Raw genomic sequence first — 26,404 nt, 5'->3', positions numbered from 1 at the left:
AAGAAGTTCCTCTGTGGAACCGATTTTACCAACCGTGAACCCATTTGAATCCATATGAAATCCTATACATATAATATTTCACTTTTACATTGCATATAAACATAGATATAATACTAATTATACTTCAAAAGACCACAAACAACTTAACAAGTCATCAAAAATCATATGAAACCATTCCATGTACGTTAACAGACAATAACAGTCCAAGAAGAACCACTAAACAACACAAAACCCCTTAAACTCATACTTAGACAAGGAAAACAACTTTGAAACCATCACCAACAATTCCGAAAAGGTCCAAAACCCCCAAAACGACCTAAAGAACGTCCAAAAATGGTATCCAGAACCCCGAAAACCACCAAAAACTGTCCTGCATGATTTTCTAACGACAATAATCGATTATCATGTGATAATATTTGCGAGAGCTTTGAAGAAGATACAACTCTCTGACTAAAATAATCGATTATCAAATGAGATAATCGATTATTCTTATCTGTTTTTGACAACAACCTGATTTTTATGGTTTTGGTTGCATCTTAGACATATGCAAATCATCAATTTAGAATATATAATACTAATATTGATACGAAAACATGTTTATAGATGAAATAGAGTACTATATTGCTCATTTGAATAGGAATTAGATGTACCAAACCAATTCAATTCAAAAGTGTCTAAACTCAATTTTATCATGCTAATATCTACTCTTATCTCTTCCACACCAGATTTAACTTATTTAAAAGTCTAGACACATCATAATAGGTCTAACAAGACACTCTATAAACTTCCCGAGATCGTTCACAACCCTTTCCTCAAAATCTCATTACTCAAAACCCCACTTTTACACTAAAAACACTACAAAATATCCCTAATGAATTACTCCTATTTATTTCATCTCATTTAAATCAAAAGACACCTCTAACAAGTTTCAAATGACATAAAACAAGACCTGAAATACCATGTATACAACTCAAACCCTTATCTTTCAAATTTGCCTATCAAATCTCCACTTTTAACTACGCAAATTCAGAACTTTGATAGCTTAGTGCAACTTGAACATTTTAGTCAAATCACAAGATCAACACAACTTAATAACACACGGTTCATCATCACAATAACATCAATATCACATATTATCATAAAATCAATCATAAACTAACCAAATATACCCATTAAAATGATCCAACACAAACATGCAAGTGAAATTCTAATTAAATCAATTTATCCTACATGCAAGCACCAAACTTATACAACCAACATAATTTAAACATACAAAACTAGCTTCCCTTACCTAAAACTGTTCTTCACGGCAGCATTCAAGATCACGGGACGTGGAAGGAAACCCTCTTTGAAACCCTAAACCCTAAATCACCACAAATCAGAAAGAGGAAAGAAACCCCAAATTCAAACCCTAAAACGATCGGGAAAGAATGTCGTGTCAGAGTCACCGAAAACTCACCGTGAAGAAGTCGCAACTCTACTATCGTGAAGAGAATGTCGTTGTCGTAGCACCCCCGAACGGAGACAGTTGCATCGTAAAGAGAAATGAGTTTCCTCCTGCAACTCCTTTTCCCTCAAGCCCACATCCTTCTATGACCCTAGGGTTTTCAGAGAAATGAAAGAAGAAAAAGAGAAATTGATGAGAGAAGAAGAAGACAAGAAGGAGAGTGACAGAGGAAAAGAAGAAAAGAACAAGTCTTTACATTATTTTTTTATTCAATTGTAGCATTTATTTACTTTCTTGATGAAAAAGGTTTCAATAAAACAAAATCCAAACTCAATTAAAAGTTACAAATATTTTTAAGTGCACCTCGTACTTCTTAATGAATGAGTTTCAATTAAAAGAAAGATCAGTTAAAGTGTATATATATATATATATATATATATATATATATATATATATATATATATATATATATATATATATATGTAAAATAAAATATACTCTTCAATTTCAATCCAAACATATATTAACACATGTGAAAAATGTAAAGCATGTCTGCCTTATGATTTTTATCCATATATATTAGTCCTAAGCTCGGATGAGGACAATTGAAACTTTAGCAATATTCCTTGGTACTTCTTCCTGCACTTTCAAGTAGATCATTGTCTCCTTCGGCAAAGTAAAATGTAAAAGAAAAAAGAGAGAGTAAAATGTTAAAAAAAAACTTAGGTAAGAAGTAATTATTATTTATCAAATCACATTTACTTTTACTTAAATATTTTCTGTTCTTTTGCACCCCTACCCTCATGTTCAAATTTTCATTTTTCTGTTTGTCTCTTTGCTTCGTTGTTGTGTGGTGGAGAATTTTACTTGCTTTTTCATTAGTCTTGAATGGTTCATTTTCTTCTTCATTTGACATCATACAGATATAAGAGTTTAAGTTTGTTTAGCTTAATGTAGTTATTTAAGCCATACGCACTGTTTAGGAAACAAAGTGGATTTCAAAAGCTAGCCAAAGTCATCGGATTTGGGTCATCAGATTTCAAAACTAATCGATTAAGAAATCCTGTTTATGAAAAATGTATTAGAAAATACACATGCCAATAGTAGAAATGTTAGCATGGAATTTTAGTTGTGACGTCAACAAATATTTAACACCATTAAGTAACACACATTACATCTATTTATTTTTTAAGTTTGAAAATCAAACTACATTAAAATCTGAAATAAAAATAAAATTTAATTTTACAGTTTAGAGACTTAAATCATATTTAATCTTTTAAAAAAAACATATAAGGTAATTTTTACTTTTTTAGCCTAAGAAAATCTAGGATTTATGGGTTTTATGGGATGCAGGAAGAGAAAGGAGGTGCAGGAAGAAATAGCGGAAGGTCCAATACGCGTAGTAGGAAAACAGAACAAGGTTAGGCCCAAACTGGAAGACAGACTTTTGCTTCACCAACACGAAGTTATAAAATGTTTTCCTCTTTCTTCGGTAGATTGTTCTATTTTCTGTTCCTCCTCAGCAACCCTAACTTTAAGCTCTTGGCAATCGATGGCTGATGAATCTAATGTGCCGGAAAACACCCTCTCTTGCGCTAACTGTGGAAAACCCGCCAATCTCCAGTACTCTTTCTTCTCTATTTTTATCTCTCTCTGGTTTATTGCTCCTCACTAGTAACAATAACTGTGGCCACACTTTTTCTCTAATTTATTTTTGTTTTGGATTGGATGTTTTTGTAATTGATATGTGGCAAGGTGTTAGCTTTTGGCTTTGATTAAAAGAGGGTTTCTTGGTTTTAGCATAATAAGTTGTTGTTGTTCTTGCTGCGGCGGGAAGCTTGTAATTTTTTATTTTTTCCTTCACCCAATAGTGTTGCATTGATATGCTAGTGATTTTGATCATTTAGTGGTGAGAAAAAAGCAATCTTCGGGTTGTTTATGGTGATGTTGCCATTGAGTGATTATGGTTTGGTATGATGATGATAAAGAAAACTTGAAAGGGGTTATTTTTAATTTACTTTTTTTTTCATTTTTTCCTCAGGTGCCCAAAATGCATGGAATTGAAGCTTCCTCGTGAAGGTTCTGCCTTCTGGTTTGTGACTCTCCCTACTTTACCTGTTATATTTGCATTTCGAGATCCTTTGTTGTTCTGTTGTCATGATGGTAGTGTGTTTGTACCGGTGTCTAATTGCTATATTTTTGCCAAACCAAATATAATGTGTGTTGGACAACTGTTTAAAAGTGAAAAACCATGTGGAAGCTGTATATAACTACAAGCTTCTCAATAATCTTGGGAAACCACATCTAAAACATGGGAACAAAGACAAATAGATTTCCGTTTCACTTGGAACCTCTTTTGGGAGATATGTTAAACCCAACATGCATTGAGTCTCAATGGATGATACAATTTGATATAACCACTAAGGCTGGGTATAATGTGTGAAGGATAGAAGGAAACAGAGTAGGAATTAGTTGTTAGTTGAATTGTTAGGTGGAGTGAGACTTACTTTATATTCTTGGGGGGTGTAGGTAGGGGATGTTTAGAGAATTGTTGACAGGATCATTACCATCCTGTGTGAAGGGGAAACCTTTGGAGGAGAGAGGGCTCTCCTAATTTTGTATTCTTTTCAGTCTTTTTTTCTAGACCTTGCTTTCGAGTTAACTCGGAAGTAAACTTGTTTTTTAAGTAAACTCGATGGAACGGACTTGTAAACTAGAAGTTTCATGTAAAATCGTGATTTTGGAGCGATTTTGCAAGCTTGAAAAGGGAAAAAATTAAGAAAAACAAGCTCATTTTGGGTTTAGGGTTTCATGTCCTGATTGACACGGTCTCTCTATGGCCATCTCATTCGCCATCGCCTCACCTCCTTCAGGTCGTTGTCGTGCTTGTTTGCAATCTCTTTGCGCTCTATTCATGGTTGTCGTCACGCCTAGTTCGAGCTTACCGTCGTGCCTGTCATCGCACTCGAGCGTCTCGTCTCCTGGGCTCACCTCCTTCCACTTGATAAACTTCTTTAGTCAAGAAGTTGATCAACCCTCTCTTTCTCTCAAGAACACACAAACAGAACTGAATAGTATGTATTTTATTGATGTATGAAAGAATTCAGTGTACAAAGAATCACCCCAAGGAAGCCTCTCTACCTCCACTAGAACAATTATCCAGACTATACCAAATGTACAAAATCACTAACTACTCCCCTTTACAAAATACCTCCTCTTTATAGTATTTACCCCTTCACACTACTAACTAACTAATCTATAGATCATATATTAGGATTAAACACTCAAAACTGACAATTCAACATAAGTTCACATTAACATTAATGGAAAACGTAATTAAGGGAACATTCAATAGCATCCAAGGGAAATAAATCACTTCATACAAGATAAACCCTGTCCAAACTTAAGAAAATATAACACACCCACCAGAAGGAACATTCTCCTCCTTAAAAGATAACCCTTATTAAACTGAATAACTACCTTTAACCACCCCTAAACTGCCCTAAACTTCCCAACCACCATTAACTATCATGAAATTTCTTATTTTGAACCTTCTTCCTAACATACACCTTAAAGGTCTTATCAATACTTCTTATTTTGAACCTTCTTCCTAACCTCCTCCCCCTTAGGAATAGGTAAGGGTTGAACAAGTCCCTAGGGACAAGAAGCTAGATACTTATGTTGTTGACAGACTAAACACGCAACCACATAGTCTGTCACTATCTTCTTCATGCCCACCCAGTGGAGAGATTGGGCAATCCTCCTATATGTTCTATTCACTCCAGAATGCCCCCTGTAGCCTTGTTATGAAATTTTGCTAATAGCTTCGGTATCCACCCAGACATGGCCAAGAGTACTAGCCTTCCCTTAAAATGCAACTTCCCATTCTCTAGTGTATAAGCAGAGTGGGAATTCGGATCTGCTTTCACTTCTATAATCTTCTTCAAGCTTGCATCACCCTCCACCTCCTGCACTACTTCTTGAAACCCTGGCCAATGGCTTGGTAATCATCTTCAAGACCTTATCTTCTTCCTCCAATTCCTCCCCTTTTCTCGATAAACCATCAACTACACGATTGGATGCCCCTGTCTTGTAAACAATGTCAAACTTGTACCCCATCAGCTTGGCTAGCCAATTTTGCTGGTTTTGAGTCGTGATACGTTGCTCTAACAGATATTTTAGACTCCTTTGGTTTGTATGGACTTTGAATAGCTGACCCAAAAGATAAGGGTGCCAATGTTGGATGTCCAACACAAGAGCCATCAACTCCTTCTCATAAACTGATTTGGTGAGGGATGCTTCTAACAATGCCTTGCTAAAGTAGGCAATCGACCTTTTGTTCTAAGATAGAACAACTCCTATACCCTTTCCTGATGCGTCACATTCCACATGGAATGTTTTTGAGAAGTTTGGTTATGCCAGAACTAGAGCTGTGGTTACTAACCTTGATCGTTACCATCATATTCTGGAGTTTACGTAAACTCTCGAGTTTACATAAACTCTCGAGTTTGACAATCTTGATCATTACCACCTTGTTTGAAGGGGAAACCCTTGGAGGAGAGAGGGCTCTCCTATTTTTGTATTCTTTTTATTTAGTCTTTCCAATAAAAAAGATTACTCTTCTTTCTCTCGGGTATAGGATTTGTTCTAAGATAGAACAACTCCTATACCCTTTCCTGATGCGTCACATTCCACATGGAATGTTTTTGAGAAGTTTGGTTACTCCAGAACTAGAGCTGTGGTTACTAACCTTGATCACTAACCTTGATCGTTACCATCATGAGTTTACGTAAACTCTCGAGTTTGACAATCTTGATCATTAGCACCTTGTTTGAAGGGGAAACCCTTGGAGGAGAGAGGGCTCTCCTATTTTTGTATTCTTTTTATTTAGTCTTTCCAATAAAAAAGATTACTCTTCTTTCTCTTTCCAATTCTGGTTTCCTAACAAAATCTTTTAGACTAAATGTACGGGAGTTGTGAAGGTCTTTTTTCTGTTTAGTTTTAGGCAATGATTCTACACAAGACTTAAGTTCTTTAAATATTTGAAAGAGATAATTGGCTGTTCTGGCTCCTATAGAATGCTCATTGTCTCCATAATCTTCATAGAGTATAATACCAGTATTCTATGTTTACCATAGAATGCCATATGTGTTTTACATACCACATAGCATCTAGCCCCAAAACCACTAGAGTGAGATAGCGGCTGTTCTGAATATTTTTTATGTAGTTTATATTTATATGATGCATACTAATACTTAAAAGTTTTCCAAAATGATAAAAAGTGCTTGATTCACGACTTCCATTGGTGACAATACAAAGCATTGATGTCTTAAATAAAGCATACAAGCAAATACCCAGAAAAGTGTAATACAAGTTTTCTAGATAGAAATTATCAAGCATCTTCTAAATCCAAGTTGTCTCCATCATTTTTACAACCATTATGGCTGTAGATTTCGTATTTGGAAATTGAAACCCAAAAATTAGCCCCTTTAAAATCTGCCACCTCTGTTCTTAATGGGCATTTCTGAATTCAACAACTAGCGTCTGCTGTAGTTGCTATTCAGCCTGCCATTTGATCGAGTACAGCTGTTGCACTAAACCACACTGGTGAAATTTAGAATTCTATTAGTTTACAAGTGCAACATGCATGAGTTGGTGCTGACTAGTAATACCTTTTGACCATTGTAATATAAAAAGTTGTGTTTGATCTGATTTAATATCCATAGAAGATTGATTTAGTTATTAGGCATTGGAGATTTAGTGAATGGCATTGTTGCTCCAAATGGAACCATGTAGAAATTGGGGTTGAGCATGGTTGCTAATGAGAGAACAGTGAATTACTAGATATTTACTATTGCTGAAATTTATTTCTCAGTCTTTATATCCTTTATACTCGAGCCAATTTTGATATCTTTTGACAGCTCTCAGGAATGTTTCAAGTCTTCGTGGAGCTCGCACAAATCAGTGCATCTTAAGGCAAAACTATCCCCACCTGACACACAAAATTCAGGCTCAGTTGGTGAAGGTTGGCTATATTGTTTGAAAAGAGGGCAGGCTCGAACTCCAAAGCTTCCTTACTTTGATTGGACTGGGTAGGGCTTTGAATATCTTCGTACTCAACTTTCAAATCCCCACAATTTAATTAATACAAGATGTTGTGTTCATTATCAGTAGTAGTATTTTCTGTTTTTTCATTTCTGTTGCCTTTTGTGATTGTTCATTGTTCTCCTTTTCATTATTCTTATTTTTTGAGCTTAATGTGCTTATTACTTGTTTATTTGTTGAAACTAAAATTTAATTTTTGCTCTTGCAAGATCACTGCGGCCATATCCCATTTCTAGTAAACGGATTGTCCCAGGTCAAATTGATAAACCTGACTGGGCTGATGATGTAAGTTATCTGGTTTAACTTATTTTCTTTAAATACCGTTGGAAGTTATCTTTTTATTACTTAGAGGAGGGTCCATAGGTTGTTGAATCGTTTTTATTTGTATTTGTTCTAGGGAATCCCAAAACTCGAGCCCAATAGTGGTCTGCAGCATACTGTTGAGGTGGATAATTTTGCAATACACGAGTAGATGATTTATTATGAAATGAAAGATCAAATTGGACATTTTATTTTTATTCTACATTCTTACTTGTATTAATATGTAGGTTAAAACTCCAGATCAAATTGAGAGAATGAGGGAAACTTGTCGGGTAAGTTCCTTGCCACTCTTTGCCTCTGTAGATTCTTTAAAAGGAAGATATTTTTGCCCGTCTTCCATCTCTATCATAGCTATAAATCACAGGTAGTGGTGCAGAACAGCAGACTATCATATCTTAAAATGGGATAGCAGTATACTGGATAGTAGGATGACTGTTTTTCTGATTTTTTTCATATTTGTTAGAAAATAGAAAAAATACTTAAAAAATCACGTTTTGAATTGAATAACAAATTGAGGAGCTGTTTAATGCGAGTAAACTTTGGTGATGGTAGGTCTTTTAAATAGTTGTTTATTTTCTACTGTGTGTGTGTAAACTTTAGTGTCTCAAGACGGTTAATTGATTTATACTATGTAGATTGCGAGGGAGGTTTTGGATGCTGCTGCACGTATTATTCAGCCTGGTGTGACGACTGATGAGATTGATAGAGTTGTTCATGAAGCAACTATTGCTGCAGGTGCTAATTGTACCGAGACTTTTTTAACACCTCAAATTTTACCAGCTTTAGTTATTTAGTTTTAGTAAGTTTATGTAGGTTCAAGGGAAATGTTTATATACTTGAAATTAAAATGGATACATATATTTCTACAGGGCTTGCCTCTTCTCTAATCTTAAGGTTACATTTATAGGAAGAAGAAAGTAACCAGCCACACTTTTGACAACTCACCCTAGTTGGAACACACTTAAACACAACTCATACACAACTTATACATAGCTCACACACAACAACTGATTATTCTAACACTTTCCCTCAAGTTGGAGCATACAAATTGTATGTACTAAGCTTGGAACTAATGAATTCAATTCGAGGTCCTCCTACTTAGTTAACATATCTGCAAGTTGGTCATTTGACCCAACAAGCTCAGTACAAATTTCTTTGGACAATAACTTTTCCCGAACAAAATGGTAGTCAATTTTTATGTGTTTAGTCCTCTCATGGAATATTGTATTTGATGCAATGTGGAGAGCAGTTTGGTTATTGCAATACATCTTCATAGTTTGAATGTTACATAAGTTGAGCTTTTGAAGGAATTGCTTTACCCATTTAAGTTCACTTGATAGTGATGCCATAACCATATATTTAACTTCGGCTGTTGATCGAGCTACTACATTTTGTTTCTTACTCTTTCATGAAATGATGTTTCCTCCATGGAGAACACAATATCCAATAGTAGACTGCCTATCAATAGACGAGCCTGCCTAATCTGCATCAGAATACCCAGAGACTTGAATACTTCCTTTATCTTCATATAACAACCCTTACCTAGGAGCCTTTTTGAGGTACCTTAGAATACGAATGATAGCATTCCAATGGCCAAGACATGGAGCCTGCATGAATTGACTAGCCACTCCAACTGCAAAAGATAGATCCGGTCTTGTAATAGTGAGATAAATCATTTTTCCAACCAGTCTCCAATATTTGGATTGAAGAATAATTCACCTTCTTTTGTAGTTAATTTTTGATTTAGGTCCATAGGACCGTCTACCCGTGTAGAATCAATCATACCTATTTCTTGTAATATATCAAGAGCATACTTCCTTTGGGAGACTACAACTCCATTTTTTGACTAAGCTACTTCAGTGCCCAAGAAGTATTTGAGGCTTCCAAAATCCTTGGTTTGAAAATGCCTACATAAGTGTTTCTTCAGTTGAGATATTCCAACAGTATCATTTCCTGTGATAACTATATCATGAGCATATACTATTAAGTAAACGCATTTCATGAGAGATGTATGATGGTAAAAAAGTGAATGATCTGCTTCACTGCGTTTTAGGCCAAATTGTTGAACAAAAAGCTGAATTTTCCAAACTAAGCAAGTGGTGACTGCTTGAAGCCATATAAATAGCGATGCAACTTGCATACCATACCACACTCCCTCTGAGTAACAAATTTGGTAGGTTGTTCCATATAAACTTCTTCAAGATCATCATGGAGGAAGACATTTTTTATATCTAGTTGATGAAGTGGCTAGTTATGAATTGCTGCCATTGCAAAGAGTAGACGAATGATAGTCATCTTGGCCACGAGAGAGAAAGTGTAACAATAATCAAGGTCATAAACTTGAGTGTATTCTATTGCAATTAACCGAGCTTTGAGGCAATCAATTTTACCATCAGAGTCAATTTTAACCGCATACACCCATAGAGAATCAATTGCCTTTTTGCATGGTGGAAGGGGCACCAATTTCCAAGTTTTATTGTGATCAAGAGTTTGGATTTCTACAATCATAGCTTGTCTCCATCCACGATGATCAAGTGCTTCTTTCACATTTTTGGGTATATCTATAGAAGACACTGAAGATACAAGAGAACCAAAGGAAGGCAATAATTTGTGATAGCTAAGAAAGCTATAAATGGGATGTGGGTTGCGAGTGGAACAAGTACTTTTTCTAAGAGCAAGAGGCCACCTTGAATCATCTTCGGGAGTCGTGATAGGAAGTGATGACCAGCAGTTTCAACCAAGTGCTTATTTTTTTCCTTTCTGCTAACCATTTTGCTGTGGTGTATGGGGATAGGTGGACTAATGCAATATACCATAGGAACTTAAAACTGCAGAAAAAGTGGATGAGAAGTATTCTTTGGCATTGTCACTTAGGATTTTGATGACTTGACCGAATTGATTCTTGACTTCATTCAGAAAGGAGGTGAAGATGGATATCAATTCAAAATGATGTTTCATAAATAAACCCAAGTGCATCTTGAATATTCATCAATGTACATAACAAAAAACCTAAAACCAAAACATAAGACGTGACTAGGTCCCCTGTTATCAGAATGAATAATAGAAAAACTAGAATCACACGTTGATTGTGACCTTTTTAGGAAGAAGATCTAACATGTTTTCCTAGTTGACATGACTCACATTCTAAAGTCTTGATACTACTAAGGTCCGAAAACATTTTTTTTTTGAATTTCAACAAATGGGATTACCAAACCGATCATGTAACATTTTAGGACTAGGAGCTGTAACACATGACACATGTGGAAGAGATAAATGGTATAGTCCTCTAATTTCATATCCTTCTACAATCTCTCTCCCCGACCCACAGTCTTATATAACAAAAGATTTGTTATCAAAGGTTATTGAACAATTTAACGATTTGGTTAACTAATTTAAGGAAATCAAATTGAAAGGAGCTAGGGACAAATAGGACAAATTTGAGATTTAGAGAGAAAGACATGGAGGCTTAATCGACTCCCTTTGGAGAAACTTTAGAACCATTTGCAAGGGTTATGAATTGAGGTGTTTCTTGAAAAGAAATGGTTGAGAACAAATAGGTATTACCAGAGATATGATCAGAAGCACCCGAGTCAACTATCCATTAATTTTGACCTTCTAGGGTTTGAGAATTGCAAGCTATTGGTGTACTTGGAGGATGAGATGTTTGTGCCATGCTGTTGGATTTTAATCGTAGATACTCCTGATATTCATCCTTAGTGAACTTTGAATTTAGAAGATTCAGCCAGAGAGATGTTAGCTGTTTTGGGAGGAAAACTATTAAGGAAGTAGCAGTTCTCTTGGGTGTGACCCATTCTTTTGTAATATGTGCACTAACCTTGCCCTCGACCTCCATGTCCTCCTCTAGTGTCACGTTCTACACTTCGTTGCGTGGCAACCATGATAGATGGTTCTACTACTTCATGAGCTTTTTGAGTTTGAGGCATCGGGACTCGAAGAAGGCGTGTGGTCAAGGTTTCCATGGAGGGAACTTCATGACTGGTTAGAAGTTTATCTCTAATATGAGCAAAGTCGAGATGTAGAGCCCGAAGAATCATCACCATATAATACTTGTCCAACCTCTTCTTGATATCCTCCAAAGATTCCACTTCCAAAAAATCCAAAGCTCTTCAACCGTAGATTGAGCTTCAGTCATTAAAGACACCATATCACGGTTTATCATTCTAAGAGATGCAAGCTTGTTTGCCGTATCATAAAGACGTTGAATGTCGTTGTCATAGATGCTTTGAGATTTCTTCCAAAAAGAGTGACAAAGTCTGAAAGTTCTCAAGGATATAAGGAGTCTTGGTTTTACTGATTGCCATAACAGGGTACACAACTGGAAATTTGTTTGTTTCCACTTATCAACTTTCTCGGCAGGCACATGGCTTCCATCTTGCTCAAAGTGGTCATAATATCCTTGGCTAAGAAACCACATTTTGACTGCAGCAGACCAAGATAGGTAATTTTTCCCATCTAGTTTCTCGAAAGTAATTGAGAGACTTCCAGATAATGAAATAACACTGCCAGTTGCCATTTTTGGTCAAGGAAACAAAAAATATCCACGCAAAACAGAAAAATATATGACTTTCCACAAGGGTGGCTACTGGACTATACTAAAATAAAGTTTCAAGGGTAAGGACAGAGAGAGGAGGTTTTGAGGACACTATGAAGGTGATGCAGTGGTGTTCCGATGAGCAGATGGTGGTGCGCGGACAACATGCGTCGGTTCTGAACATAAACATTATGTGTGTGGCGGTGTGTGAAGCAGAACTGAACATCGACACAATTAGGGTTGGTCATTGCGTTGAGAGACGATCCACATCTGATGGTTGTCGGACCTATGATTGCGGACAGTGCAGACAGTGAGGAAACATCAATAGTGGTTGATAATGCTAGATAGTTTCAGATAAAGGTAGAAAGTAGTAAATCACTATTGGACAATGGTGGAAAGTGGCAGACACTTTAGATAGTTCTGGACAGCTCGCTCTGATACCAACTTAAAATTAAAATGGATACATATATTTCTAGAGGGCTTGCCTCTTCTTTAATCTTAAGGTTTCATTTATAGGAAGAAGAAATTAACTAGCCACTCTTTTGACAACTCACCTTGGTTGGAACACAACTCACACACAGCCAATACACAACAACTAATTATTCTAACATATATTAGGAGAAATAAAAGGGACAAACAATTATAATTGTTTGTGGGTAGGTTTTGTTGTCTCGGACTTTTATAAAGTCTGGGTAGGCAGTTGTTTTTAGTAGTTTTTTAGGAAGTTTTGTAAAGGGAAGGCTAGGGAGAGTTTGGTCCTCTCAACAGACCAAGGCTAGTGTAATAGTTTGGATTAGTGTGCTTATTTCATTGTTAATAAAGCTGCCTGACTTGTTTGGGTGAACATCCAAGAACCTGTGTTGGAAGTCTTTACACTGGTAATAAAATCTGGGTTCCTATCATTGGTATTCAGAGCCACTTTCCTAGTGTTGTGGTGGCTTTGTGACATGGTAAATACGATTGGAGTGCATAATGAAAGAACAAGAACATGAAAATCAGAGAAGGTTCCAAAGGTTGGAGGAAATGCTTACAAGGTTGACAGGGTTGGTGGAACATTTCACATCCTTTGATAGACAAATAGCGTACAATGCTTCTGTTGCTAAGGAAGGTAGTGCGGGCAGTCTAGAGAATGACGGAGGGAATGAAAGTGGTCGTTTAGGACTCACTTAGGAAACATGGAGAAGCTAGATAGTCCTGTTTTTGCAGGAGAAGATGCTTATGGCTGGACTAACTAATTGGTTGAAGAGATGTTTTTGGTTGAAAGAAGTCAATGAAGAAGAGAGGACGAGGGTTGTTCTGGTGGCTTTGGAGGGAAAAGCCCTGATTTGGTTCCAATGGTGGGAGACCTGCTATTCGAATCCCACATGGGAGGCTTTCAAAAAGGTGGTTGTTCAACGGTTCCAACCAATAGTGATTCAAAATCCTTTTGAAGTCTAGACTGGGGCAAATTGGGCATGTGGGAGAGTATATTGAACAATTTGAGCAATATGCGGGGTTCTTGAGAGGTATAAGGCAAGATTATTTGATTGACATTTTCTGAATGGATTGAAGGACGAAATAAGAGAAGAGGTTAAGTTGTATGAGCCTAAGAGCCTTGCTGAGTTAATGATTAAGGCTCAAATGGCGGAGGAAAAGTTGAGTCACCATCGAGGGGGACTCTCTAACTGTGCAACTTCAAAGTAACACCTACAGACAATTGCCACCTACTCGCCCTTCCTTAAAGGAAGGGGGAAATTTAGTGGGTTTTACCAACTCTAACAAAGGAAGTGGAGAGAGCATGGCTGTGTGAGCACGATCAATAGTTCTCATGCTGGGACTCAACAAGGAGGGGCACCATTTAAAAAATTGTCCCAAGAAGAATTGCAAGATAAGATAAAAAAGGGCTTATGCTTCAAGTGTGATAAAAAGTTTAGGCCTAATCATACTCGCAAAAATAAAAAGCTCCATATGTGCTTATTTCGAAAGAGGAATTTCAGGAGTTAGGGGAATCTGTTGCCTGCATTAATAAAGAAGTTCCATACTTTCACCTTGTAGGCAGTTGTTTTTAGTAGTTTTTTAGAAAGTTTTGTAAAGGGAAGGCTAGGGAGAGTTTGGTCCTCCCGAAAGACCAGGGCTAGTGTAATAGTTTGGATTAGTGTGCTTGTTTTTCATTGTTAATAAAGCTGTCTGGTTTTTCTGGGTAAACATCCAAGAGCCTCTCAGAAGTCTTTACAGTGTTAATAAAATCTGGGTACCTATCAGTTTTTATTAATCAATGAATGAAGCTAAGATACTTCAAAGTAGCAGTTTTCTCTGTGGCATACCCACATTTGACATATCCATGTCAAACACTGCACCGATAAATCAAATAATCATAGTATCTATTTTTAATTTCTTTTGCATTTTCTTTTTAAAACATGTATACTCTCATAATTTAGGATAGAATCTTATATTATTATTATGCTGAGAATACAATCCATGTATACAAGGCTAGGAAGCTATTTTAGGATGCATGATAATAACTCCTAGACAACCAGATCCCTATGATTAAGGGATATCTCCATTATTCACAATAATTATAATCTACTAAATAAGGAAAAAATATATTTAATAAAAAACAATGATTCCGACAGAAATAAAACAGATTCTAACATATAGAAATAGGAATATTGCAATTCCTTATTTGAAATGTGTCAGGTCTTCTAATTTTTATAATTTGTCACATTTCGCTGATGTATGTTTATTTTATTTTTTCATATAGATAATGTTGGCATTACTCTAGCTGGTTAGTGTTGAGTTTGTATTTCCTGTTATTTAATAATCACTTACTGTAGAATGCAGAGAGACATCTGGCAGAATTGCTTCTTGCCCCTTCCACCCTTTTTGTTATACTATTCGGTACAATCATCTTTTATAGGAAAAATATATTTACTTTCATAGAAAATAGGTGCCCAATATCTCTGCTTACCAGAAACGCATAGTCCTGGAAAAGTGATGAGCGTTACACTGAGAGTAGGCTTACGAACCTTGTTATAATTCTGTTTCTTAATGGTCCCTTGAGTTTCTTGATGTCTTTGTGTTTTGTTCATTACAGATAGTGATTGGTGATGAGATTTTCTTTTTTACTTTTTACTTTTGCAGGAGGATATCCATCACCTCTTAATTACCATTTCTTTCCTAAATCTTGCTGCACGTAGGTACTTTTCTTCTGTAATGTCATATTTTCTAGGTATATTTAAGAGTGAAATTTGCACTATCTAACAGGTCAGTTAATGAAGTAATATGCCATGGAATTCCTGATGCAAGGTAGGTGTTCTGTTGCCTTTCTAATCTATCTATATTATGGTTTTCTTTGTTGCCGGTATTCAGTTTTTCTCGTGGCTGTAATTATTGTAAACTAACTTTCCTAACTAATGTTTCCTTGGTACTTGACACTATATGAGTGCAGGTGCCACTGTTAGAGAGTGAAGAGTGTATGAGAGGAGGAGAAAGCATTAATTACCTAACTGCCTAACTGTTTAGCAGTTAGGTAAGGCGGGAAGGGGAACTGTGTATAAAGGGTTGTAGGGCACATTGTCCTGGGAGGGGGATTAGGCTCCTTAGTTACGAGTTGTACATCTTTTCCTGAGAATTGAATACAGATACTATTCTTTTTCGTGAGTGTACCATTGATTGTTGTGTGTGAGTGTTGTGTAACAATTGGTCTGACCTGTCGGATCCTATTGAGCGTGAAGATCAGAATGGAGGGGCGCATGAAGGTAGTCGAGGGACAGTTGGAACATATGGAGATCGCCATGGACGGTTTGAAGGCGGAAACGGTGGCAATTCGTCAAGACTCAACGACGATGCGCAAAGACTTGCAAGAATTGATAAGGATCACGGGAGGGCAAACCAGACAAATGGATGGGAATTCAGACAGGAGTCAGGGGTCTATTAATGGTAACCGGGGCCACCCAGTTAGCGGAGAAGGGTGGAGTTACCCATTTTCGAAGGACATGACCCACTGAATTGGATAAACCGGCCAGAGAAGTTTTTTGAGATCCGGAGGGTGACAGAATCGGAGAAGGTCGAATTGGCGTATATTAGCATGGAGGGAAGCACAAGGTATTGGTTCAAATTCTGGAAAGAAAAGGGTAGGAATCGATCTTGGGAGGGTCTGAAAGAGGCTATGGTTATCAGGTTTGGAGGCAGGAATTGGGGCAAAATTTTTGAGAGATTGGCAGCGATAAAGCAAACTGGTACAGTGGAGGAATATGTGCAAGATTTCGACGTGTTGGTGGGACAGACCAAGGTGCTTTCGGACGAACAACTGTTGGGTTATTTTCTGGCTAGGATAAGGTAGGAGCTTCTGTGCCAAATAAGACCCCACGATCTTCAAGAACTGATAGTAGCAATAAGGATTGCGCGCGATGTTGAAGACGCACAACGCGGGTCGAGGGCGAGTGGTTGGGCAACGACCAAGAATACTCCTTCTTGGGGGCATTAGACGGGAGGAGGAGGCATGGTGACGAGAACTGAGCCTATAAGAAGCAACCTCGGGAGGACATGTGCGACGGAGAGTGTGGGGTCGATGAGGAGGGAAGGAAACGTGGGAAGCAGTGCGTCGAGGGGCGGAAACACAGTGGGCAGTGATAATAGGTGGCAGAACTCGAGAAATTTGCCTTAACAGAATTCTTGAAGTGGAGGGAGGAAGGGCATTGTTTTAGGTGTGGGGGCCCTTTTAGCCCTGAGCACCATTGCTCAGAGAGGAGCTTACAAGTAGTAATACTGGCAGAGGATGAAGAAGAGGATGCTGAAGAGGAGGTGGTCGAGGTTGAACAAAAACTGATGGAGTTATTAGTCATTTCGGCCGAAGGGCTCACCCAACCAAAGACAATGAAGCTGCAAGGGAGAGTTGGGAAGAAGACCGTGCTGATGGAACCCGAGGCACTGCTGAAAATGAAGGAGGTGGAAACATGGCCCTGGTATGGAGTCTGGAGAAGATGGAACGTGGGCAAGTGGAAGGACAAGAACAAGGCTAATTGGGAAGCAAAATGGGGAACTGGAGCAAATCTTAGAGCTTCAGTCAGAGGTCTTTTGTAAGCCCGAGGGACTACTTCCTGACAGGGACAAGGTGCACTAGCTAACGTTGCAAGAAGGAACAAATTCGGTGAATGTTAGACCATATAAGTGTCCTCTCTACCAGACCCCCCTTGCCTTCTTATAGAGGCAACCCACTTCTAACTACCCAACACAATTAATTCCTAAACTGTTTTGTCTCCCCTACATCTATTACCCATTATAACCTCTCATATTAGATCCTATCATTACACCCTGCTGCAGAACAACCTTGTCCTCAAGGTTGGAATCGTGAAATTTGATCTCCTAGCTCCTCTTCATGATCGTGTAATCATACGAAGGGAACCCTCTGGCAACTGCCCTCCAATTCATGTCTGGAGGTTTGGGTGGTGGCAATTCCTCCACCAATGACTTCCATTCTTCTTGGATTTTATTAGCTTCCAACATTTTGGTCACCTCTTTTCCAGAATCATAAGCCCTGAGGAAATGGTCTTCAATGTCTTTTAATGCTTCAAACAACTCTTTCCCCTCTGCGGGTGTATCAAGCGCAAGGCCCCTTTTTTCTTTTCTGGTCCACCTCTTCATAGAATCCATCCTTCTCTCCCGGGCATTGATTCTTCCATCCACCTTTCCCTACCCAGCCTTCATTCTAATTGTAAGACTGTTCAGCCAATGACTTGGAGACCATTTTGACTGTAACACCGTTCGGCCTTTGACTATAACTGTAAGACCGTTCGGGTCCAATAGTCCTCTTCCGTGCGAATTTGGTAGTCCTTTCTTGTTCGGATTCGGTCGTCCTCTCTTGTTTGGATCCAACATATTGTGGGTGTTCAGTACTGACCCCACACTCTCGACGGCTCCCGATCTGCCTAGGTGATTGGCCTCGGATCGCTCGGCGACTTTGGATCTACCTGGGTGATTGGCCTCAGACCGCTCGGCGACTCCCGATCTACCTGGGTGATTGGCTTCTAACCATTCGACGACTCCCGATCGGCCTGGGTCATAGCGATTGGCTTTGGACCGCTGGCAACTCTTGATCGGCCTGGGTTGTAGCGATTGGCCTTGGACAGTGTCACCTCTCCGCTCGGTTGTCTCCAAGACAATTGCTCTTCAATCCTACTCCCATTCCCCACCCTTGCGCCTCCCTAGAACTCCAATTACCAGAAACAACCAGGATCCATCTAGTGTTTCATGTGTCCCAGTTGAAAAAGGCAGTAGGTACTAGGAATGTTGAAAAGGAACTACCAACCAGATCTCCAAGCAGATGGACCAACCTTTTGGCCCTTTTCGTATCTTATATAGGAGACAAGCGCAGTTAGGGGAGGATGTGGTGCAACAGATACTGGTGGAATGGCATGAAGAGGAAGAAATGAGGCGACATGGGAAGATGTTTCAATGATCCAGGATCAATATCTGGATTTCAACCTTGAGGCCAAGGTTGCACATCTAGCAGCGGGTAATGCTAGAGAGTGGAGAGTGTATGAGAGAAGGAGAAAGCACTAATTACCTAACTGCCTAACTGTTTAACAGTTAGAGGTAAGGCGGGAAGGGGAACTGTGTATAAAGGGTTGAGTTCAGTTTTGTAAAGGGGTTGGTTGAGTATCTTTCATTTGATAGTTACAGGACACATTAGTTGTACATGTTTTCTTGAGAATTGAATACAAATACTATTCTTTTTCTTGAGTGTACCATTGATTGTTGTGTGAGTGTTGTTTTTGAGTAGGTTTCTTTCCGAGAAACCTAACAGACTCACTGAGAGATTATAAGATTAAACTTTAGAGATTCTCTTTATAATATAGTCATTATGCAGGAAGCTTGAGGATGGTGACATTGTAAATGTTGATGTCACTGTGTACTATAAAGGTGTCCATGGTAAGTTGCTTACCATATATATGTTTCACAGTTTCGCTTGAAGTTCATAAATTGATTATTGAATAATTTTGTTAATTGTTATGCAGGAGATCTCAATGAAACATACTTTGTAGGAAATGTTGACGAAGAGTCTCGCCAACTAGTAAAATGCACTTATGAGTGCTTGGAGAAGGCAATATCCATTGGTATATATCCATTTGATATCAATTTTAATGTTTCTATATGTTGTTTAAGTTTCAAATATGATTGTATTTTTGAAACATTATAGCAGTCATGGATCTCTTGTTTGTCTTATCTCTCATGTGTACCTGTTAGGTACCTAGGTTTGGAACCTAACAAGAACACACTCAGAAGATAGAAAGAACAATGAAAGAATGGGTTTCTATATTGAAATTGAGAATGATGTACGCTGATAGCGCTAATGCCTAATCCCCTCCTTAGCCGTAACGGAGGCCTGATCCCCCTCTTCTAGCCAAAGTCCAGATTTACAAAATAATACTCAATGATGCCCCTGACAACATAACAAGGTCTTATTTATACAATTTCTCCACCTTCTATCCTAAACCCATTACCCATTATATCCTTTTACTCTATATCCTAACATTACACCTCGCTGCAAAACAACCTTGTCCTCAAGGTTGGAACCGTGACGCTTGATTTCCGGGCTCCTCTTCCACATCGTGTTACCCTATGAAAGGCACCCACTGGCTACTGCCCTCCAGTTCAAGTCTGGAGGTTTGGGTGGTGGTCAAAATGAGAGACAAAATTTATGTGACCATTTTCGTGTTTTCATTATTTCCTTGAAGGTGAGGAGCTTCTTATTCTTCCCGGTAAAATAACTTCTTATACCATTCAGCTCGCTCCCCCTGCCTTTATACCGTTCGTCTCCTTCCCCTTCCCTTCAACCGTTTGGCTCTTGTTCCTTTCAACCATTTGGCTTGCATTAACAACCCTTGGCAGAGTTGCTACAAGATCTTCCCAAGAAAAATCCTTGGATTTTTGCTCTCAGGACTTGAACCCCTGTTTTGTCTTGTCTTCTAAGTTCTTTGAAGGTTGGGTTTGTATTGAATTTTCTCCTTTATTTGAGGGTTGTTGTGCTTTCTTGATGTCCTGCAGAAGTTCCTCTCTTCTTTCCTCTCTCCATACTGACACCGCATTCTCGGCGGCTCCTGATCGGCCTAGGTGATTGGCCTCGGACCGCTCGTCAACCATCGATCGACATTGGCTATTGCGCATGGCCTCGAACCGCTCGACAACACTCGATCCGCCTGGGTTATAAGCGATTAACCTCGGACTGTGTCACCTCACCGCTTGTTCGTCCCCCAAACGACTGGTCTTCTATGGCCTCAGACCGCTTGATAACTCCCGATCGCCTTGGGCTATCGCTCATGGCCTCGGACCGCTCAACCAATGACTGGGAGATCGTTTTGACTGTAAGACCGTTCGGCCTTTGACCGTTTGGTTCCGCTTGTCCTCTCACATTCAGATCCAGCGGTTCTCTCCCGTTCGGTTCTGCTTGTCCTCTCACATTCGGATCCAACAGTCCTCTATCGTGTGAATCTGTTAGTCCTCTCCTGTTCAGATCCAGCCGCTCCTCTCCTTTTCGCCTCCATGGAATTCTTCAACACCCCTTGCGATCCGCATCGCCACCATCAATTCCTGCGGGTCATGCGGTCGGACTTGATTCCGAATGTCCTCTTGCAATCCTTTAAGAAAATATCCTAACAGCTGCTCGTCCGGCACCCTCTTCGTTCGACCCGCCCATATCTTGAAGTATTGTACATACTCGTCCACCGTCCCCGTCTGTTTTGATGTTGCCAAACGCTCAACAATGGTTCCAAACCTTACCATCGACACATCCTTCAATCCTGCCCAAGAATGGTTCTTGGCCTTCTCCCTCCAGAATCGGAACCAGTACCCTGCGCTACCCTCCATACTTCTGTATGCTAATCGGACCTTCTCGTCCTTTGATACCCCTTGTAAGTCAAAGAATTTCTCTGCGCGATTGATCTAGTTTAGCGGATCGATCCCCTCGAAGACGGGCAGCTCCACCCGTTTCCTCCCACTGTTTTTCCCCTCGGTACGTTCGTCTTCCTGCCTTCTGTTGGCGTTGACAGATAGACTCTATAGGACTAATGCCATTTAAGATACGAGTGGGTAACGTGTTGATGAGATATGTGGCAGTTAACACAACTTCTCCCCAGTAGTTTTTTGGAACAGACATTTGAAAAAGAATAGCTCTAGTTACTTCAAGAAGATGACAATTCTTTTTTTCAGCAACCCCATTTTGTTGAGGGGTGTTAACACAGGTGAGTTCATGAACAATACCATTATGAGACAAAAAATTGAGAAATTCATGATTCACATATTCAGTACCATTATCAAACCTAATTCTTTTGATATTTTTTCCAAATTGATTTTGGACAAGATGGAAAAATTAACAAAAAGTTGAAAAACTTCGGATTTATTTTTCATAAGATATGTCCATGTGACACGGTACAATCGTCAATAAAGGTAACAAACCATTTGGCTCCGGAAATAAAATCTATGACAAGACCCTGAATTATATCAAATGGTGAAATACTCTTTTTATTACTAATAGGATAAGATGCATGATGGTGTTTTGACAATTGACAAATATCACAATTAAAAGACTCAACAGACTCTTTGGTAAACAAATGGGGAAACAAGGACTTGATAAGACTAAATGAAACATGCCCAAGCCTTTGATGATGTAGCCATATTTGGGAATTTGCCCACGTCTCAGATGTAGCTTGTTGACTCATAATTTGTGTTGTTTTGGTCATCAAACTCTAAAAAATACAACCCACTTTGCTCCTTAGCAGTTAAAATCGTCTTCCCCGTGGCAAGGTCCTGAAAAACACAATAAGTTGGAAAAAATGTTACTGAACAATTTAAATCCTTTGTGAGTTTTTGCACAGAGATAAGACTATTAGCTAATTGAGGAACATGTAAAACATCCTTCAATATAATAGATGAGTCCAAAATTATATTCCCAGAGCCTCATATAGGTATACCCTGACCATTCGCAACTATAATAAGTTGTGCTTTATTGCTTTTACCATGAGTCGAAAGACCCACTAAATGGTGTCATATGATCAGTTGCACCTGAATCAAGGATCCAAATACCTTGAGACACTTGACCAACACTATTGAGACAAATCTTACCTTTTATGAACAGAGTACATGATCCAGAGGGCTTACTCATTGATTCAACCATTGCTTCCAAGCGCTCTAGTTTCTCCATTTAGCATGACAGTTCTCCGAGTTTCTTCTCCTCTTACCTTAAAAAAAAACTTCTGACAGGGATAGTAATTTTTCTCTTCCAAAAATCTGAACCCGGATTGGGACATACTCATGATTCAAGCCCTGGAGAAATTTAAAGATTCTTCCCCTTTCAATGAATTCAGCAAGAGCAGCAGCATCTGTTTTACACATCTTTATTGTTTGGTTCTGTTCGAATTCCATCCAAAGACCACTTAGGATTCCGTGATATTCTGATACGGAAAGGGAGCCCTGTTTTGTATTAAATATCCTGTACTCAATGTCATAGTAAGCAGCAAGATCCTTTTTTAAAGAAAAAGTGCTCTGTAAATCATCCCATATTTCTCTTGTAGAAGAATGCAACATATAATTTCTCCTTATCTCAGGAATCATGGATTGCCACATCCAAGTCATAATTAATGAATCTTCATTGTCCCAAATTGAGAAATAAGTGTCATCAGGTTCTGGTCCTCCTCCATCTATGTGATCAAGTTTTGAAAGACCCTTGAGAACCCTTCGAATAAATTGGCTCCATTGTAAGTAATTTTGACCGTCCAACCGATCGGTACCTCCTATATTTGGTAGGTCATTAGGTACTCCCAAAGGAACCCTTTTTACTTCAAACATCCTGTAGAACGGAACTAGGAGTCTCCGGTGACCTTTTCCGAGACGATGACGGCGTGTGGGTCACACCGAGAAGAGGAGCAAAACCTTCAAAATCATATATGCTCAAATATAGGCCAAACGAGACGTCACCGACCCCAGGAACAGACTCAGGAGGCTCCGACGACCCTGTCTGTGGCGGCGGTGGCGAGTGGGTCTCGCCGGAGGTGAGCGTGTGGGCTACACGCGCCGGCGTTGTGATCGCCGGTGTTGGGCGCACCTTTCTGCCCTATCAACAACCCCAACCAACGGCGGCAGCAGCGGTGGTCGGACAGCGGCGGCGGTGCGACTCTGTTGCAGCGGAATGGAGAGCCCCTAGATTTAGAGCTCTGACACCAAGTTTAAAATAAGACTTATTTATTATTATCAATCATGAAAAATACATTCTCATATCCTCTATTTGTAATAATCTAAAAAGTAGTGAATCATACTGGATGAGCTACTCGGTATGTTGTAGATAAGTATGTATTGAAAGTATTAATAAATGATGTTTATGGATGACCATACAAGCATGCATTTTGCATTCGGATTATATTGTGTTTATTTGGTTTGAAATATTTTATAATTAAAATGTATATATAATATTTTAGTAATTTAAACTAGGGGACCCTGATCCATCTTTTTTGGCTAAATTTAGTTAAACCTGGGATAAGATTCCGTGAAATTGGTGAAGTTATTAATCGTCATGCTTCAATGTCTGGCTTCTCAGTGGTAATGTTTTACTTTTTGCTTCTTTATTTTCTTAATCTATTTATTGTTATTAGTTCACTATAGTGAATTCTTATCTTCTGTTAGTTTTTTTCCACTTAGGTAAAATCATACTGTGGTCATGGAATTGGAGAGCTCTTCCACTGTGCACCAAACATTCCTCATTATGCTAGTATCCTTCCTTAGTTTTTAAGCATTCAAAGGTATTGAAATGCTTTTTTTGGAAATTATTTTTTGCATCCTCTGATTGATCTTATCATTCAGCACAGTATACACATTTATTTTAATATAAAGTGACCAATTGTTTTTTTCTTAGGCATATAAAAGGGCTTGTAAACTTAGAAATTGTTGTATAGATGTTAGACTTTCACTTCCTATTGACAATCATCTTGTACATAACATCACTTGCTTGAAACATCATCCAATGTGAACCTCTTGCTTTTCTATCCCTTTCAACAAAGAATAAAGCTAGAAAGTAGAAAGAGAACATGTGGAATGTATACACCTTAACCACTTAACAGGAAATAAAGCAGTTGGTGTGATGAAGGCTGGACAAACCTTTACAATTGAACCAATGATCAATGCTGGTATGCTTACACTTTCTATAATCGCTTAAATAGATAACGAATGGATATACATGCAACAGTTGTAAGATTATTTTTTTAATAGGTGTCTGGCGTGATCGTATGTGGCCTGATGGATGGACTGCTGTTACAGCTGATGGTAAACGAAGTGCTCAATTTGAGCACACTCTTTTGGTAAGTCCATTTATGTTTTTTTCCCGAGTCCTATTACAGTATTCTATCTGTTTTCTTCATTTTGTCACGGTCTTGATGAGCTGAAAGGTGATAATAAATTAGAGAAAATGATGGAAATTTTAAATTTTGGTTGGAGTTTTCATTAACCACTAGTTCTTTAGTTTCTCACCTCTATATATAATGTTAATGATATTGATGTGATACAAACATGCGAGACTAAGCCTTTGCAAACTATTAAGATACCAGAGAACAAAAAATGTCTTGGTTCAATGTAGGTTTAAATTTTTGGGTATATTGCGGGTTCAAACCTATAATCTCATGCAAAATATCTGAATTCTACACCTCTCAATTGGATTTAAAGCCATGGTGGTTTCTTTATCTTTATTGTGTATACATTAGTAGTTCATGACTGTTTTTAGCTGATTGTACCTATTTAATAGTTCATGGCTTTCATCATAATTAGGTGACAGATACTGGTGTTGAAGTTCTAACAGAGAGGTTGCAGACATCACCCGATGTTTTTCCTTGGCTAAATTCTTAATTGGGTGAATCAATACGAGGACAGATGCTCACAGTTTCTAAATATAGGAAGAATTTCTTTGCTCTATTTCTCTGGTTGGCTCTTTTGGGTATTGTGTTTGTAAGGTATACAAAAAGAAACAGAAGCAAAATTCATTTTTGTTTAGGTGAAAATTAATTCAACAATTTTGCCTTGTGTTCTTTCTATGCTCTGGTAGTTAAGGCAATAATGATGTTTTAGCCAAGTTTTGAACACCAGGTCTTAATTACCACATTTTTGGGTTAATGTCTTGTTTACGTACTATTTCTTGCAACATTTTCATTATTTATGTGATAATCAGTTCTATCTTATCTTCCCTGAACAATGCAAATTAATCATCAAGATTATTGTTTTAAACATGTTTTCATTTGACAGAAATAGTTCCACAGTTTTTTCTTATTATTCATTATTTGAAGTGCTTCTGTTCAAAGTTTAGCTTTGCTTATAAGTTGCTGAAATATATTTTTCGCTTCTCTTTTTATGGAAAGTAAATCTAAATGTTAAATAAATGCACTTTAAAGAATCAGTATAAGTCTTTTATTATAAATTTCGAATTTTAAAAATGTGGTATAATTAAATCTTTATATTTCAATGACTATTCACTTTGTAAAGTTTGGCGAATTGTAATTTCTATATCGGGAAAATTTTAATAGAAGATGGATGTTTTTATTTTTTTATTGTTGAAAATAGTGATAATAAGTTGACAATGAACAATATTACAACAATATGACAATCTTTCTTATTGTCTTTTGATCCGCAAAGAAAAATATATATTCATAAACGTGTGTAACCTATGTACAAAATTAGATCTAGCTACAAATTTACGACAATGTCCAAAATAAAAAAGATCAGTTAAAATTAGGAGAAAGAAAGCTTCCTCATACCATAACATTAAAATAACAAAGTAATAACTAAACCAATATTTGGTGCCGCTCCTATGAAAAGAATCATTGTTCTTACATTATTTCATAAAAATGTTATCAAGTGATTGTATACTTCGAACGAGTGTTTTCAAAACCTAAGTTTGTTAATAATTACTAGTACAATATGATCAACGAATGCAATTCTAGATAACTGACCAAAGCAGAGTATGCTCT

General features: G+C 38.1%; 1 protein-coding gene across 1 annotated transcript; it reads left to right on the top strand.

Annotated features, from left to right (window-relative positions):
- Window positions 1-2,918: 2,918 nt before the first annotated feature.
- On the top strand, window positions 2,919-25,618 carry LOC124842089 (methionine aminopeptidase 1A-like). The gene is made up of 16 exons (XM_088101735.1): window positions 2,919-3,070; window positions 3,489-3,539; window positions 7,369-7,539; window positions 7,762-7,837; window positions 7,950-7,997; window positions 8,101-8,145; window positions 8,509-8,608; window positions 15,546-15,597; window positions 15,669-15,710; window positions 19,273-19,334; window positions 19,421-19,519; window positions 23,920-23,993; window positions 24,093-24,162; window positions 24,512-24,577; window positions 24,660-24,748; window positions 25,212-25,618. The coding sequence occupies exons 1-16, from the start codon at window positions 3,000-3,002 to the stop codon at window positions 25,287-25,289; spliced, it is 1,194 nt and encodes a 397-aa protein (XP_087957861.1). The 5' UTR covers window positions 2,919-2,999; the 3' UTR covers window positions 25,290-25,618.
- Window positions 25,619-26,404: the final 786 nt, after the last annotated feature.

Source organism: Vigna umbellata, chromosome 11, assembly GCF_029865625.1.
Source record: "Vigna umbellata cultivar VRB3 chromosome 11, Vumbellata_1.0, whole genome shotgun sequence".
Taxonomy (NCBI): domain Eukaryota; kingdom Viridiplantae; phylum Streptophyta; class Magnoliopsida; order Fabales; family Fabaceae; genus Vigna; species Vigna umbellata.
The sequence above is the reverse complement of the archived record's forward strand: the minus strand, read 5'-3'. Positions and strand labels throughout refer to the sequence as shown.